This window comes from Monodelphis domestica, chromosome 2, assembly GCF_027887165.1.
Source record: "Monodelphis domestica isolate mMonDom1 chromosome 2, mMonDom1.pri, whole genome shotgun sequence".
NCBI lineage: Eukaryota > Metazoa > Chordata > Mammalia > Didelphimorphia > Didelphidae > Monodelphis > Monodelphis domestica.
The window spans coordinates 209,878,570-209,896,735 of record NC_077228.1 but is presented as its reverse complement, the minus strand read 5'-3'; the positions used below and the strand labels follow the sequence as shown (position 1 = coordinate 209,896,735).

General features: G+C 36.8%; 1 protein-coding gene across 1 annotated transcript in view; it reads right to left on the bottom strand.

Annotated features, from left to right (window-relative positions):
* Positions 1-18,166, bottom strand: part of MAP3K3 (mitogen-activated protein kinase kinase kinase 3) — a 126,750-nt gene that overhangs the window by 49,589 nt on the left and 58,995 nt on the right. Inside the window, exon 6 of the mRNA XM_007482552.3 lies at positions 14,258-14,371. Coding sequence (XP_007482614.1) covers positions 14,258-14,371 — 114 coding nt within the window. The remainder of the gene's footprint in view (positions 1-14,257; positions 14,372-18,166) is intronic.

Sequence of the window (18,166 nt, the reverse complement as noted above, 5' to 3'; positions counted from 1 at the left end):
TTTAGCCTCTGTTTTCCAAACCATTTCAACTTAGGCCCAGAGCAACCCAAGCTTCCCTATAGCCACTCACAGATGAATTAGGAAGACAGGCAAAAAGATATAGAACTTAGGAGAAAGCCTAGTTACACACTCAACCAATCATATTGAGGCAGAAAAAAATGGGCTCATATATCCTGGGACTATCTCGTTGAATAGGCTAGTTTCCTGGGGTATGTAAGAAATAGAAACAAATCCAGGACTTCAATCCCCAGAATGCCCTGTAATCTCACTGAATTCTCACGTGGGCCGAGATCAAGAAGGTATTTAAACCTGGTTGTGAATAGGCTCGGGCTCTTTTTGGGCTTTTGTTTTGGAGCAGAGGCGTCTCTTCCATGATGTGAGATTATCTTGTCTAGGCCTCTCTAGCCTAGGCACGTGTTTTCTTATCCTGTATTTTCTTTAATCCTTAATCTTTAATAAACCTCATAAAAATATAATACTCCTTGCAGAGAGAAACTAATTTCTACCTGCCTCAGTCTCCCCAAATTTTAATCTTTATAGTTCGTGACCTAATGGGAGAAAAAGACTCTCAATCTTCTGATTCTTTTCTGATCTTCAGTTCAGCTTTAATAGCTACTGCCTAGAACAAAAAATTTTAAGCCACGTTTCTCCAAGATGCTTTTTTAGAAAACCATCTTGATGAGCTCCTGTCGGCCATCTGCTTTGGCCTTTCTTGATTCAATATTGATCACCTGGTCCCAGCCCTGCCCACCCCGGCTACCGGCCCTGCTTTCGTGCATTCCTGCCTGCAGCCCCCGATCCAGACCTGTTGCGTTTGCCGCCCACCTGGCCCCTGGCTCCTAAGTTCCGCCTGCCTGTTTCTCCTGCTGCTGCTCCTGACCTCTCTCTCACTCACTGGGTCCCTGTTTAACCCAGATCTCGACCACCTGGTGACCTGCCTGCCCAACAAACCCAGATCCTCGGAGCAGATCGACCAGCTGGTAACAAACAAACCGGGGTATTGACTACATGGGGGATCATAGCAGGGGAGAGAGAAGAAACAGACTTTTCAAACAGGAACTTAAAAGCAATGGGCTGTTTAAAAGAATACCTTTTGACTGTTCTGGTAATTTTATTGACTTCACCTGCATGTCATGGAGAAGATTCAACTAACTTTGAAGGGGCAAATAGGTGGCTCAGAGAACTGAGAGTCAGACCTAAAGACATGCAGTCCTGGGTTACAATCTGGCCTCAGATACTTCCCAGCTGTGGGTCCCTGGATGGGTCCCTTAACCCCTATTGCTTAGCCCTTACCACTCTGCCTTCGGACAATAGGCATTTAAATGGATAATTAATAATTAAAAAAAAAAACACCTAAGGAATTTTAAAGAGACTAAATGTCTATATATTTTAAGGCATTTCAGACTCCAATGCTTATAAAAATCCCTGTATTTCTATTGCATTTCCTGATTGTTTTGTTTAAGATATAACTTTGTGATTTTAAGTTCATATATTACTGGATTCAATATTATTCTGTTATACTGTTCATTTTAATGTATTGGGTTAACTGCTGTTAAATTCTGTTGTTTTTCCCCTATAACTGTGATGAACAAATATTAGTGATTAAGCCCATAAAAAAAAAACAACAGTTTTTCTATTTTTGCCTTTGTAAATTGTCACATAGAGGATAGATGAACTTCAGAACTGGTTATAATTGTATAACAACCTTTGGAAAATTTAATGTGTTAAATACCTCAAATGATTTTAAGGGTTTTTTAAATATGATTTTTGTAATTTTTTTTTTAACAATCTCTGGTTATTTTGCCTGCCCCTACCACAAGGTGTAAGGCTTACTCTAGTAGCTGAAGTGAAATACATTTTATAACCCACAACCTTCCCACATTTCTAAATATGTGAATGGAAGTTGGGGCAGTTAATCTCAGGGCATGTACCCCTAAATAATCCTCCAAAAAAGGAGCACCCCTTTATTTATACTCTTCAGCTCACTAGTTAACTTCCACCAGAATATATAGATTTCTTGATTAAGTTCTTAACCCAAGATGAGTTTTACTTTGTTTAAAAATATGTTTAAATACCAAGGTTGAAAGATTGCTACATTTGTAAAAACTTGTGACAAATGTCCATCAATTCATAGGTTTTTTTAAAAAAATGTCATACAGCAACTTATGTAAAATGATAGTGTGTTTGTTTGCTATTGTAATTAATTGGGCTATTGAGAATTTGGGGGATATTGATATCTACATATTTATACTACTGTTTTTTTTTTTAATGTTACTTGGTTCAATTCATTTGCCTTCTCCTCACAGTGAGCATGGCCATATATTAAGAGGAAATGGATCTCGTTTTTGGTGAGAAAGCCTTATATTCTATATTTTGTTAGGTGACACAGAGTGTCAATGATTATAAGCTACATTTTTGAATTTTTTAAAGCTCTTTTATTATTATATTTTTCTTGCATGTGCAATATACTATTTTTTTCTCTCTTTTTTATATTTGAAGCACATGTCACCAGCATTAAGATTTTCTTTAATTTTTTTATTTTTTCAGTAATATAAATTTCAGATACATTTGCTAATGCATGCCCCAAAAGCTTGTGACTATAAAAATGATGCCACTAATTATTTAAACAATTTTGGGACTTTGCTTAATGATTCTGTCTGATTCCAGGACAAGATATACACACAAGAGCCATTGCACAGGGCCAAAGAAACCCAATCCAGGATGGACTGATGCACTTCTAGGCCAATGCAAAGGTTTTGAACCTAATGTGAGACTTGGGGTTGCGACACTTGACTTATGTTAAGAGGTAGGCCTTCCTTGTGTCCACACTCACTCTGAAAATACTCACAGATGAGTATCCCCAAAACTTTGGCTCCTATAATCTGGTCCCCTTTTCTACCACAAGCTGCACAAGATCAAAATGAACTTTGGGTGTGGTTGATTGAACATTTATTTGTATATATACTTTCATGCCAAAGGGGACTGCCCCCAACTGGCTTTTTGTCAATGCGTTCAGCAATTATTGGTTTTATTCTTTTTTTTCCTTTTTTTCTTATCCTCAAATTATTGTAATTTCTCTCTCATAGTGTGGTACCTTTCTGTAGTCCTGGCTACTGACTAGGTAAATGCATCATTGCTTAGATCATTTTGATTGGGCCTTGATTCAAGGACCTGTTATAGATTTATTTTTCTTTTATTTAGAATTTTTTCACATAAGACTTTGATAGTCTATATTTTCATCCAGAGTTTTTTCTCTTTTCATTTGGATTTTTCTGCTATCTTTTTAATATCTCTTGCCAATTGATTCATATACCTCATACCTCAGCCATGCATCCCTAAGTGATCGTGTATTTTTCAATCACCCACAACACGGGGAAATGTAAAAAAATATTATTATTTAAACTGCAAAGTTTAAATTCCCTTTGAGAAGAATTTTAGGTGAAGAAGATGCTACCTCTCTGAATCCAGAAACTGAACTGTTGGAGAAGCCACCATGAAGAAGCCTCCAGACCACAAGCTGCACAAGATCAAAATGAACTTTGGGTGTGGTTGATTGAACATTTATTTGTATATATACTTTCATGCCAAAGGGGACTGTCCCCAACTGGCTTTTTGTCAATGCGTTCAGCAATTATTGGTTTTATTCTTTTTTTTCCTTTTTTTCTTATCCTCAAATTATTGTAATCTTTAAATTGATTATGTTTTCATGATCCTTTGGAAAAAAATTATTTTTTTTTCAAATGATCACACGGTGAAATGTAAAAAATAGACACGAATCCAGGACTTCAATCCCCAGAATGCCCTGTAATCTCACTGAATTCTCATGTGAGCCGAGATCAAGAAGGTATTTAAACCTGGTTGTGAATAGGCTCGGGCTCTTTTTGGGCTTTTGTTTTGGAGCAGAGGCGTCTCTTCCATGATGTGAGATTATCTTGTCTAGGCCTCTCTGGCCTAGGCATGTGTTTTCTTATCCTGTATTTTCTTTAATCCTTAATCTTTAATAAACCTCATAAAAATATAATACTCCTTGCAGAGAGAAACTAATTTCTACCTGCCTCAGTCTCCCCAAATTTTGATCTTTACAGGTGTAGGATCCTATAAGTACCTGATATGATTCTGGCCTTTATACAACTGAACATTTTCTAGGAAAAAAAAAACCCAAAGAATCAAGACCCCTTAATTCTAGTTGCTTTGATAAGTAAGATCACTTAACTAGACAGTAGGAAAAGCCTACCAAAAAGATAGGCTGCTATAGGGATCTCAGGTTGTCAAACCCCCAAGATGGTAAGAGCAAAGCTTCTGAACTGTGGTAATATAATCCTAAAACATCTCCCCTACCCTGCCTTCTCTCTCTGTGGCAAGTGACCCTTCATCCAATTAAGCTTTGCCTAACCCTGCATCCACAAGGAGCAAGGTTATTAGTATAAAAAGATTCTGTTTGAACTTTGTTTGAACTCTGTCTATTGGATTTGGATTTATCCAATCTCCTTTTATGAATTTTTGGTTAATTGTGCTTATCTTTAGCCTATGCCTCAGGTCTCATTTGGTTCCCAAACTCTAACCCTGCTTCCTACATACTCTCTAGCCCTAGAAAGGCAGTTTCAGTTCTGGCCTTGCCCTTTAGAATCTCTGTCTTCCTAAGCTCCAGGAAGTCTTTCTGGATCAAGCTCACTAATGTCCACCGTTAGTCTGGGAGCAAGCTGTGAGGAATGGGCATCACAGGCAGAGATGAGACAGTCCTGGGTCTGGGAATTGAATATTTACCCTTATTCCAGCAGATACAAGTCAAACTTGAGCTGTGTCTCTTAGGTCACCTATAGGGCCTCTCTCTGGGTCTTTTACTATCTAAGAATAAGAAACAAAAATCAGAAAGCTCCACTCTGCAGCCATTCTTGGGTTAAGATTCCTGAGAGCTCTACCTGTCCCTGGATCTTTGAAGAAAATGAAATGATCACTGCATATTTAACAGCCAAATCCTACAAAAAAAAAATCAATGACCACTCATGCTACTTCGGTTAAGAGGAGATTTCTCACAACAATCTTTCTGGAAAGACCATGAAGTCTTATCACTGGGCCATATCATTTTCCCTGACTCTGTGTCCTCCAGACTTCTGAGTATGACTAGCTCTGCTGCTGAACCATAAATGTTTCATTCATTAATTAATATGGATTCCTTGCCTTTGTCATCATCAATGCCAAGGTATTCTAAGGACCACTAACTAAGCTTTTTCATTTGCTCTGTAGTAAAACTCCTCTAAATGTACTGTCCGCCCAAATTAGAAAATTAACTCTTTGAGAGAGGAGGTTCTCACTTTTTCTATTTACAGTGCTTAAGAATGCCTACAACACAGAAAGTGCCTAATAAATGCTTTTCCATTCCAATTCAAGAATATAGCAAATTCAGTTCAGGAAAAGGACAAGTCATTTTAAATCAGAAATAAGAAATAGGCACAAGACTTATGAGGGTGAGAATTAAGGATTAATAAATTATCTGGGTCAAAGTTTTTATATTTCTTCTCTTTCTTCTACCCCCCAAAAGAATTAAGGGGAAAAATCATTATCTGACCAAAAGGGACTCTATCCTATTCTTCCAGAAAAAGACTCAACTCAGGGTTGAGCTCAGCTGCCAAGTAACCAGCTCTAGCCTCCCTAAGCTGGACCTTATCATGTACAGGGCTATCTTGACAAACTGTACCTACTGCTCTAACAGGAAGTCAGTGCCAGGAGGAAGTAAGAACTCTTGCCAAAGCCTTCATGGTACAACAACTCAGCTCTGCCAAGAGCCAGAGAGGAAAAAACAGTCAATGTGCTACCACTGAGGAAGCAGGCAAGTAATGGGGGAGGGAAGGCATGCAGTCTCTGGTCAGAAATAGAACAGCATTGTAGTGAGCAAAACCCAGAGAGGACTCAACACTATATTAAGTACGTAGGAAATGCAGTGGAGATTAAGCACATTGTTTGTACTCAAGAACTTACAATCTAATTGGGGAGGAAGGAAAACAAAACATTTATAGCTATCATAAATAAATAGAAATATAAGAAAAGATTCATAACTAGGAAGATCAGGACTTGTATTAAAAAATTAGAAAGTATATGAATCATTCAGAGAAAGCTTCCTGAAAGTAAGGCTTGGGCTATGATTTAAAAGGAAGTAGAGAAGCTATATGACAAGTAGGAGGAATGAAGTTATATTAAGCAAAGAGGGAATAATGAACAAAAGCCTTGAAGCAGGCGTTCTTAACCATTATTATATAATGGACACCTTTGGCAATCTGGGGAAGCCTATGAAGCCATTATCAGAACAATATATGTGGCCCACATCAATAAATGTAAGAAATATTCAATTTCCGTTGGAGTTTAGTGAAAATAAAAACCTATTTTTCCCCACCCAAGTTCACCCCCCCCCCACTTCAAATCTATTCAATCTTAACCTCAAGTTCAGTGTCCAATGCACTGGGGCAAAAGGAATTGTCAGATACCCACTGGGGCACTGAAGGGGGCAGGAACCAGTACCAACTAAAAGAGTTATTATCCACTACCCAGTTCCTGGTAAGAGATCCAGGACAGACTACACAAGGGAAGCTGTACTCAGGGAGCAGCACAGGTCAAAGGATGAGAGAGATCCAATAAGTTCAGAGGCAAACAACAGCAGTGTGACTTCAATCCCAGAAACAGAGCAGAGTCTCACTTCCAGATTCTAGCCCAATCTAAAGCCTGCAGAGGAATAACTAGGGAAGAATTCCCAGACCAAGTGGAGCCTGCAGTTTAATGCAGTAGATGCAGCAGAGATTCCTAGAGTCCTGACAGTGGTTAAGTCCAGAAGCAGACTACTACTGGTCAGACCCAATCAAATTCAGATCAGGAACTTCGAGAGCTCCAGATCAGACTACTTTGGGAACACAGAAAACTTGTAGGTTCCCTGCTTGAGTGGTCCTGGGGTAACATAATCCCAAATACTCCAAGAAATAGGAACAGAATCAACTCAGATATTCTTTCTAGAAGTGCAGCAGAGCCCAGCCCTAATATCCATTCCAAAGTCAGGAAAATGACTAGAAGAATGAACAAACAGAACAAGAATTTCAACATAAAAGGCTATTATGGTAACAGGGTAAACAAGGTAACAGCTAAAGAAACAAAACCAGAAGAACAGAATGACTCCAAGACATCTATAATCAAAGCCTCAAAGAAAAATACAACATGGGCACAAGTTCAACTAGAATTTCTAGAAGAGATGAAGATTTTAAAAAAGAGTGCAAAATGTTTTTATCAATGAAATAAAAAAACTAGAGGGGAAAACTGAAAAGAAGCGAGAGCTATAAAAGAAAGAATTGGAAAGGAAATTAATGGTTTGGCACAAGAGGTATATAACCTTGTCCAGGCAACAAATTCCCTGAAAATTAGAATAGGCCAAATAGAATCCAATGACTTTATGAAACAAGAAATTTTAAAACAAGAGAAAGAGAAAGAGAAGAAATTATAAGGTACCTGTAAGCAAAAACAAGAGAAGGAAAGAGGAGTGCACTGGAGGAAAAGGGAAATACACTAGGGAAGAAGGGAAAGGAAATTTAGAGAAAATTATCTCACATAAGCAGGATGCACAAGCAGACATGTATTCAAATAAGGAGAAACAGTTAGGAAAGTACAGTTGACACCTGAACCTGACACTCATCTGAACTTGGAAAAAATGCACACACATATATGCATACAGAAGCAATTGAGTACAAAAATACATTTCATTCAACAAGAAAACATGAGGGAAAGGAAAGAAGGGAGGACAGAATTATAGAGAGGGTAGACTAAGGAGAGGGGCTAGTTCTATAGGCTAACAAGAACGTACAAAAATATTTAGAGCCTTTTTGAGTTGACAAAGAATGAGACTCTGATGAGGTGCTCTCAACTGGAGAATGACTGAACAAGTTATGGTATAGAATATATGGAATAGTATTGTGATGTAAGAAAGGATGAAAAGGACGGAGCCAGAGAAAATTGGGAAGATCTGTATGAACTGATGCAAAGTAAATAGACTTAGAAAAGAATTTCTTTATTGCTTATTCTCCTTTTGGGGAGATTAAATGATTGCTAAGACAAGTCAAGATGTTATCATTGGCTACTCCATTTTTAGCAGAATGAGAGCTCCATCAGATAACTAGATGGCTGATCCCATCATGGCTTTGTGTCAGATCTCTCAAACTCTTCATCTGTTTCCTCTTTCTGTCTAGGTGGTCTGTAGTATATGCTAAAGGGGGGGTGGGGGGTGGGGAAAGACTTGAAATCACTTTTGCTTCTCCCTCCTTTGACCTTCACCCAAAAGACCTGGGAGGTGAAATTTACCTCCTTATATTAAAACCTCTTGTTCTTATTTGTTGCCTAAACTTTGGGCATTTATGTATAGACACTGGAGGCCACTGTCAGTACAATTAAATATTTTCTTGGATACTATCTTCTGTGCATTTCTGGGTGCCTCAGCTGCTATTCTTCTTTCTTCTACTCTCTTAAGAGTCTAATTTGGGTGATATATATAAGCAGTTTTCTCCTTCCCTCATCCTTTTTAGTTTAAATTCCTTTTGATTAGATCTGCAAGATACCTGGCAAAAGCATTCTAACTAATCTATGCCAGGCATACTCCCTATTTGGTGGGGACTAGTCATTCCTACATTGTAAGATGTGATGCAGAAATCCAAATCCTTTTCTCAGATACCACCTTTTTTGCCAGCACTTTACTTCCCAAATTAATTTTTGCATCTTTCTCTTGCATCTTTCTTTTGATGGGCAACAGTGAGGAAAAACAACCCATACATGTATGATCTTTTTTTTTTGCCCAAGGTTTGATAATTGTTGGCAATCATTTTTAGGCTTCTTCTGTGTGATTTGTGTCCATTAGAATAATCTTTAGTGAGTAACTGTCATCTGTTTTCATAAGCTTTGAGAGGTTCTTTGTTAGATTTTTGGATGCACCTCCTAGGAAGACAACAGAGCTTTCTATTATTGTTATTAAGTTAATGAATAGCTGCCTCAGTACACTGAGCAAAGAATCACCTGTTCAAGGTTTGGTTTGGCACATTCTTCTCCTATTCCTCTGACTCTGACTCAATAATCTCTCACCTATTAGCTTTTGTGGTTCTATCACATTCTTTAGAGAACAAACAAATTCCATTTCTGCAGCAAAGAAAGGGTCAGATTTAAGCTGAATTGTATGTGAAGACTTAAAATAAAGAAATGCCACAATGGGTTAGATTTGAGAAATAGGTATGTTGGCATCTACAATGATGGGGAAAGGTGATTTTTAAGGCTCAGATATTGGCTTTGATCATGTTAAATTTAAGGTAGCGTCAAGCTATCAGGCAACAGATATCTTGAAGATAGTTGAGAGATCTGGGGAAAGGGGAAAAGAGAAGGCCACAAAGATAAGTTTGAGGATCATATGGGTATAGGTAACAGAAGTAGACATTTGAATGGAGCCACTATGTGAGGAAAAGATTAGAAATGGAAAAGACCTAAGAAAGGAGCCTAGGCAATAACTAAGTAGAGAGGAGGAGGAGATGGGAATAAGTGAAGGAAATTCTTAAAATTCATTTAGAAAAGTAACATAATAGTGAAGATTTAGCAGAGCAACAGATGTTAGAGACAGAGGACTTCAATATAGAATATTCAAAGACAGCAAATCCCAGAAAGTTTAGGAAAGAAATAGAGGCCCTGAGACCTGTCCATAAGTGGGTTACTATTTATCTTTGAGGAGGTAATTTTACTAGAATGGTAAGTCCAGAAGCCAGACTGAAGGAAACTAAAGAGAGAATTAGAAAAGAATTTGCTGCAGAGGGAAAATAGCACATTTGAAAAATATGAATATGATACCAAGATAAACTCAGAATGGGTAGATGACTTGAATATAAAGAAGGAAACTATAAGTAAATTAGGTGAACACAGAATAGTATATTTGTCAGATCTCTGGGAAAGTAAAGATTTTAAGACCAAGCAAGAGTTAGAAAAAATTATGAAATATAAAATAATTTTGATTACATCAAATTAAAAAGTTTTAATACAAACAAAATCAATGCAACAAAAATTAGAAGGGAAGTAACAAATTGGGGAAAAATCTTCATAACAAAAACCTCTGACAAAGGTCTAATTACTCAAATTTATAAAGAGCTAAATCAATTGTACAAAAAATCAAACCATTCCTCAATTGATAAATGGTCAAGGGATATGAACAGGCAATTTCCAGTTAAAGAAATCAAAACTATTAATAAGCACATGAAAAAGTGTTCTAAATCTCTAATAATCAGAGAAATGCAAATCAAAACAACTTTGAGGTATCACCTTACACCTAGCAGATTGGCTAACATGACAGCAAGGGAAAGTAATGAATGCGGAGGAGATATGGCAAAGTTGGGACATTAATGCATTGCTGGTGGAGTTGTGAATTGATCCAACCATTCTGGAGGGCAATTTGGAACTATGCCCAAAGGGTGCTCAAAGACTGTCTGCCCTTTGATCCAGCCATAGCACTGCTGGGTTTGTACCCCACAGAAATAATAAGGAAAAAGACTTGTACAAGAATATTCATAGCTGCGCTCTTTGTGGTGGCAAAAAATTGGAAAATGAGGGGATGCCCTCCAATTGGGAAATGGTTGAACAAACTGTGGTATCTGATGGTGATGGAATACTATTGTGCCCAAAGGAATAATGAACTGGAGGAATTCCATGTGAACTGGAATGACCTCCAGGAACTGATGCAGAGTGAAAGGAGCAGAACCAGGAGAACATTATATACAGAGATTGATACACTGTGGTACATTCAAATGCAATGGACTTCTCTATTAATAGCAATGCAGTGATCCAGAACAATTCAGAGGGATCTATGAGAAAGAACACTATCCACATTTAGAGGAAAAACTGTGGGAGTAGAAACACAGAAGAAAAAAAACTGCTTGATTACATGGGTTGATGGGAATATTATTGGGGATGTAGACTCTAAATGATCACCCTAGTGCAAACATCAACAATATGGGAATAGGTTTTGATCAAGGACACATGTAAAACCCAGTGGACTTGCACATTGATTACAGGAAGGGATGGGGGGAGGGAAGGGAGGGAAAGAACATGATTCCTGTAACCAAGGAAAAATATTCTAAATTGATTAATTAAATAAAAATTAAAAAAATAAAATAAAATGTCCTCAAAAAAAGAAAAACAGTGATCCTGAAAAACTCAGAAGGATTTATGAGAAAGAACACTATCCACATTCAGAGGAAACACTGTGGGAGCAAAAACACAGAAGAAAAACAACTGCTTGATTACATGGGTTGATATGATTGGGGATGTAGACTCCAAATGAATATCCTAGTGTAAACATCAACAACATGAAAAAAGTTTTTGACCAGACACAAGTAAAACCCAGTGGAATTATGCATTGGTTACAGGAAGGGGTGGTAGGAGGGGAAGGAACGAATATGATTCTTATAACCAAGAAATAACGTTCTATTGACTAATTAAATAAAATGTAAAAAAAAAGAAAAATATGAATATGAATACGAGAAGAATAATGGAGAAATAACAGACAGATACAGTAATAACTTTTTAAAGATGGGGAAACACTGTAGGAAGTGAAAAGATGATGCAGGATTATCAGTAGGTGGAATAATAACAAGCCAAGTGGTTAGAGGAAATATGTCTTGAGGAGGAGGCTGTTAACAATTTTCTGAACTTAGGATAAAGTCACTGCTGCGCGATTGCAGGCTTATTTGTAAGCCCAATTGAAAAAATTCCAAAAGCAAAATCTCATTATTAAGACTCTCTTAAAGGCAAATTTGCACAAAAAAGAAAGAGATTGTGTCTCTTTTGCATCCTATATGTGGCTCTATCTCATGTAGAAATACTCTTTCAAATTTATTATAACATTAAGATTCAATAATAATTAAGTAGAAAATACTGTTCAAATTGTACAGTGAGAAAACTGACATTGAATGGTAAAATGACCCTGAATTTCCATCAGTTGGAAGGCTAAGAATGGTAACTAAATGGGCTTGTTCTCAATCTAGTCCTCTAACCATTAGACAATTCCTGCACTTTATCTTCTTTTATAAGAAAAAAAGAAATTTTGATGAAATATGTGAATTTTTCTCACAAAATTCTTGAGTATGTCCTATGCATACAAGATAATTTCTGCCTTCAGAGAGCTTGTGTTATGAGGCAAAACATATATTTGGTGGAACTATTTGAGAATAATTACTAAGCAACTGCTAAGTACATAAGGGTTGAGAAGACACAGAATAAGTAATCAGAGAAGAATTAAGAGTTAATCAGAATTATGGAATCTCAAAGTTGGAAGGAACCTCAGAGGCCATCTTGACCCAGAATTCTATCTACCATATTAATGACCAGTAGCCATTCATCCTCCACCAGGAAATAGTATGTTGAGAGAGAGAATTTTTGAGTGCTGGCACTTGAAGAAAGTAACATGGAAAAACAAGAGAAGAGAGAGTATTTCAGGAGAGGAAAGGAATAAGCAGCAGTAGAGCGGTGAGAAAAAAACAAATGTTTGTAAAGAAATCAGTCTGGTTGTATGAAAACTCATGATGGAGCACATTGGAAGACTAGGTTTAAGAAAGCCAAAGAGTACAAGAGCTAGAGGGCTTTGGAAACTGGGCAGAATTTAGATTTGATGTGATAAGTGAAAACAAAACCATTATTTGTTATGTCTGGAGGCGAATTACTTGAATAAAGGAATTAAATTTTAAAAGATATTTTCTATTTTGAACACTCCTAGGAATATCCAGAAAATGATCCTTTTTACTCTAAATGGGCAACATACATATACAGTGTATACTTTAACAACATCAGTAAACACCATCCCTGATTCATACTTCATACCTGTCGTCCCTCTGCTTTAGAACAGAGGCAGGGCAATCCAACTCCATAATAAGTCTTTATAATATATGCTTAGGGTAAGCTCCTTATTACCTAAGCCTCGTCCCAAAATTAGGTTGGGTTGGAAAGTCAACAAATTATGCTATCCAACATCCACTACCCACTATTTGCTGCCCTCACAAGCAACGGTAATAATGCCAAGAAGACCTCCAGAACCAGGTTTCAAAACAAACACTTGGCAGAGCAATCAACAATCAGAGAACAGGTCTTAGATGGGATACAGTTCAACAAAATGTGTGTGCCAAAAGAGAGATGCATATTCTCAGGCTTCTGATTGCTAATACAAACTGTGTGCCATTTAGGGAGGTAGCAGCTGGGTGAGTTGCAACAGACCATGCAGGTCTGTGGGCTTTTTTCCATTGGACATTAGGGAGTTTCCTTCCTGCACCTGTACCAAGGGAAGGGCAGAGCTGCTGAAGAGCTGTGGGTATTAGTCAGAGAACCCTTCAAATTTGGACTGTAGACCATCTGTGCCAGATGCAAATTGCACTGCATCTTTCATGTTGCTCAGGATCTTTCATGTTGGCTTCAAATCTGACTAATAAGAGACGGGGGTACATTTTTTCCCTTTACTGTAAAGTCTGTTCCTTCCTCATAATCCCTTCTGTTCTATTTGCTACTGCAACAGAAGAAAAACAACTGGAAATTTCCTGGAAAAAAAAAGGCCCTTTGATTTCTTCCATTCTGAGCTACATTTATCATTGTCATGAATAAAAAGAGGAAAAGGGAAACATGGGGGAAAGGGGAAGAGTTCTAATAGTAAAGCCATGAAGAATAAACAGTCTCTTTTTTTCTTTTCCTAGGCTGACTAGGAAACTCATTCAGAAGAGAATATACCCTATATTTGCATTCTCGAACAAGTCTCAGAGCCCACTGGACTGCTATTCTCATAAAAGGAAATTATAGCACTTACTAAAGTGCTACAAAAATAGATAGTTAACAAACAACTGATCAATTAATGAAAAACTTTAAAAGCTACCTATAGCCAACAGCCAAGGAGTTTAGACCTCTTCCCTGGTCTTACCAGTCAAAAGTCAGGTAGTTACATTCTGGTTTCCAAGAATCAAATCAAAAAATTCTGAAGCAAATACCGAAAATAAGATGAGTTCCCCATTTAGGAATAAAGATTCATAATTCTACCCGGATAGTTCCCACAACAGTGTGGAATGTGGAATGACATAACAGATGATGGGCTGGTTTTCTTTCATGTTTTGACTTCTGAAAATTGGGAAAACTGTGCATAATTCTTTTAAGTTCGTATAGCAAGCCTTTAGATAGCAATCAGTCTTCAATTCAGTTGCTAGGACAGGACACATTAGCAGTTACTTACATGATTTCTATCCTGAGACAGCAGCAATATTCTAAGACTTTTCATACTTGAGCTTCTATCCAAAAGGTCAATGGCTTTATCAAGATCATCTTGATTTTTCAGCAGGATGGAGAGCTATAACAAAAGATATACAAAAAGAAAATAATGTAAAATATAAGTCCATGAAGATGCTTAATATTTAGGAAAGAAAAAAAATCAATTCAATTCAATTTTAGAGGTTGAATATGTCTTTGAATAAGTTCTAAAAAAATATCTAAAAGGGAATTCCAAAGGTATTTGTCAAAGACTTTTTTCCTTCCAAATGCGCCCTTAAATCCAAACCAAGCAGGAACATTTCTCACAATACAAGGAAAGACTATGGAAACTCTTTAAATGATTCAACAGTTTTACTAATAATAGGAGAAATATTAGGGAGGCAATATGGTACCATAGGAAAAGTACTAGACTTAGGAGTCTGCAAACCAGATTTCAAAACCTAACTGCAACACACTGCCAACTCCAACTAATTAAACTTCAGTGACATGAAATGAGGGGATTGTTTTTATACATAGGGCTAGAGTGCTAAAAACAACAGAGGGGGGGGAAATGTGATAATGAAGGGATCTCTAAAAGAAAAAAGTAATGTATTAATTAAAATAGGAGTTGATCCTTACATTTTTTTTCCTTTAAAACCCTTGCCTTCCATCTTAGAGTCAATATTATGTATTGGTTCCAAGGTAGAAGAGTGGTCAGGGCTAGGCAATGGGGGGTAAGTGACTTGCTCAGGGTGACATAGCTGGGAAGTGTCTGAGGCCAGATTTGAACTTAGAACCTCGCTTCTCTAGGCCTGGCTCTCAATCTACTGATCTACTCAGCTGCCCCTTTAGATGTAGTTCTTGAAGGAAATTTTGGAAACATAGAAGCTTTGGGTTAATATGTGGGTTGAGAAAAAAAAAATTACTTTTTTGGAATGCCTTTATTATCTAAAACTAGGGCTCTCTCTTCTCTCAAGTCACTGAGAATTGATTGGGGAAAAGTCTTCTCTTCTTCCCTTAGAGATCTAATGTGGAACATTGACTTCCTGTAGGGTTTTTGCATTTATTCTCCTGATGCACCCTTATTACCACATTACCATTCCCTTCTTTAACTATCTCTCTAGTTTCATCTTTTTTACATATATATACACAATCAGCTACATAATATCATGGGTTACCCAAAAACTGTATTATGTGGTATATTTAAAGACAATGAAAAAAAAGAACTTGGTAAGATTTTAGTACTTATTTTGATATTTTAAATATTAGTCCAAAGACTGGATTTCTATGATCTTGACTCAAATTCTGTTTGTTGAAATTCATCATCAAGAAATCTATTCCTAAATATATTTCATTCTCTTCTTTAGATTGTCTATATTTCTTAATTCCACCCAGAAAATGTAAGATTGGACATTCCTAATTTTAATGAATTACAAAGCAATATAACCATTTTTTGATGCTTTAATGTGAACAAACAATATTTAGCCTTCAAATTTAAATATTACCTCTAGTCCCAGGTCTTCAGTCCCAAACTACACAGAAAGTGTCTGATATTTCCAACAAAACTCAGCAGCAGGGGGTAGCTGGGTATCTCAGTGAAATGAGAGCCAGGCCTAGAGATGGGAGGTCCTAGGTTCAAATCTGGCCTCAGACACTTCCCAGCTGTGTGACCCTGGGCAACTCACTTAAACCCCATTGCCTAGTCTTCACCAGTCTTCTGCCTTGGAACCAATACTTAGTATTGATTCTAAGACAGAAGGTAAGAGTTTTAAAAAAAACAAAACTCAGCAGCAGGAGTTAGAAAGAGAAACTCCATTTAAAATCATTCTAGACAATATAAAATACTTAGGAATTTATCTGCCAAGACAAACACAGGAATTATAGGAATACAACTACAAAACACTTTTTACACAATTAAAATGAAATCTAAACAATTGGAAAAACATTAATTGCTCCTGGTAGGACAAGCTAATATAATAAAAATAACAATCCTATCCAAATTAATCTATTTATTCAGTGCCATATGTATCAAACTACCAAAAACCTATTTTATAGAATTAGAAAAAATTATAACAAAGTTCATCTAGAAGAACAAAAGATAAAGAATATTACGGGAAATAATGAAAAAAATGTGAAGGATGGGGGCCTAGCAGTACCAAATCATAAACCGTACTAAAAAGCAGTAATCATCAAAAGAATATTGTACTGGCTAAAAGACAGAAGGGTGGATTAATGGAGTAGACTAGGAGTAAATGACCTCAGCAAGCTAGTGTTTGATAAACCCAAAGACCCCAGCTTTGGGGACAAGAACTCACTATTTGACCAAAACTTCTGGGAAAATTGGAAAAAAGTATGGGAAAAATTAGGTTTAAATCAACATCTTATACCCTATACCAAGATAAATTCAAAATGGGTAAAAGACTTAAATAAAAAGAGTGAAATCATAAAATAGGTGAACTTATCTTGTCAGATATGTGGCAAAGACCAAACAAGAGATAGAGAACACTGCAAAATGTAAAATAAATGACTTTGATTATGTCAAATTAAAAAGGTTTTGTACAAACAAAACAAATGCAACCAAAATTAGAAGGAAAGTAACAAACTGGAAGACATTTTTTTATAACAAAACTCTTTGACAAAGGTTTAATTTCCCAAATATATACAGAACTTAAGTCAAATTTACAAAAAAATCAAGCCATCGCCCAATCGCCAAATGGTAAAGGGACATGAATAGGCAGTTTTCACACAATGAAATCAAACTATCAATAAGCACATGAAAAAGTATCCTAAATCGATCCTGATTAGAGAAGTGTGAATTAAAACAACTCTGAGGTACCACCTTACACCTAGCAGACGGGCCAATATGGCAGAAAAGAAAAGTGATAAATGTCGGAGGAGATATGGCAAAATTAGGACACTGCTATTGGAGTTATAAATTGGTCCAAACATTCTGGAGGGTAATTTGGAACTATGCCCAAAGGGCTTTTGACCCAGCCATACCGCTGTTGGGCTTGTATCCCAAAGAGGTAATAAGGAAAAAGACTTGTACAAAAGAATTTATAGCTCTTTGTGGTGGCAAAAAAAAAAAAAAACCCTGGAAAATGGGGGAGGGGGTGTCCATTGATTGGGGAATGGCTGAATAAATTGTGGTATCTGATGGTGATGGAATATTATTGTGCTTAAAGGAATAATGAACTGGAGAATTTCCATGTGAACTGGAATGACCTCCAGGAATTGATACAGAGTAAAAGGAGCAGAACCAGGAGAATGTTTGTACAGAGACTGATACACTGGGGCACAATTGAATGTAATAGACTTTTCTACTAGCAGCAATGCAATGACCCAGGACAATCCAGAGGAACTTATGAGAAAGATTACTATCCACATCCAGAGAAAGAACTGTGAGAGCAGAAAAGCAGAAGAAAAATATATGATTGATCATGTAGTTCAATAGGGATATGATTAGGGTTTTGATGTTAAAAGATCACTCTACTGCAAATATGAATGACATAGAAATAGGTTTTGAACAGTGATACATGTATAACCCAGTGGAACTGCTTGTCAACTTCTGAAGAGGAGAGGAAAGAATGTGTGTGAAAATCATGAATCATGTAACCATGGAATAATATTCTACATTAAAAAAATTTTTTTAAGTATCTGATATATTTTAAATAAATTAATGAGACTATGCAATATACTTCAAACACTATATATTCCCTGGGAATAGGGACAGTATGGAAGGAAAAGAAATAGGATGAGGAAGGCATCTAAAAGAAGAATTTTGGTCCATTGCTTTGTACCTTGGATGGGATATAATAGCTGCTTAATAAATGCCAGATTGATGATGTGAAAAGATGCCTCAAGAGGAACCATAAAGGTTATCCTGACTCTCTCT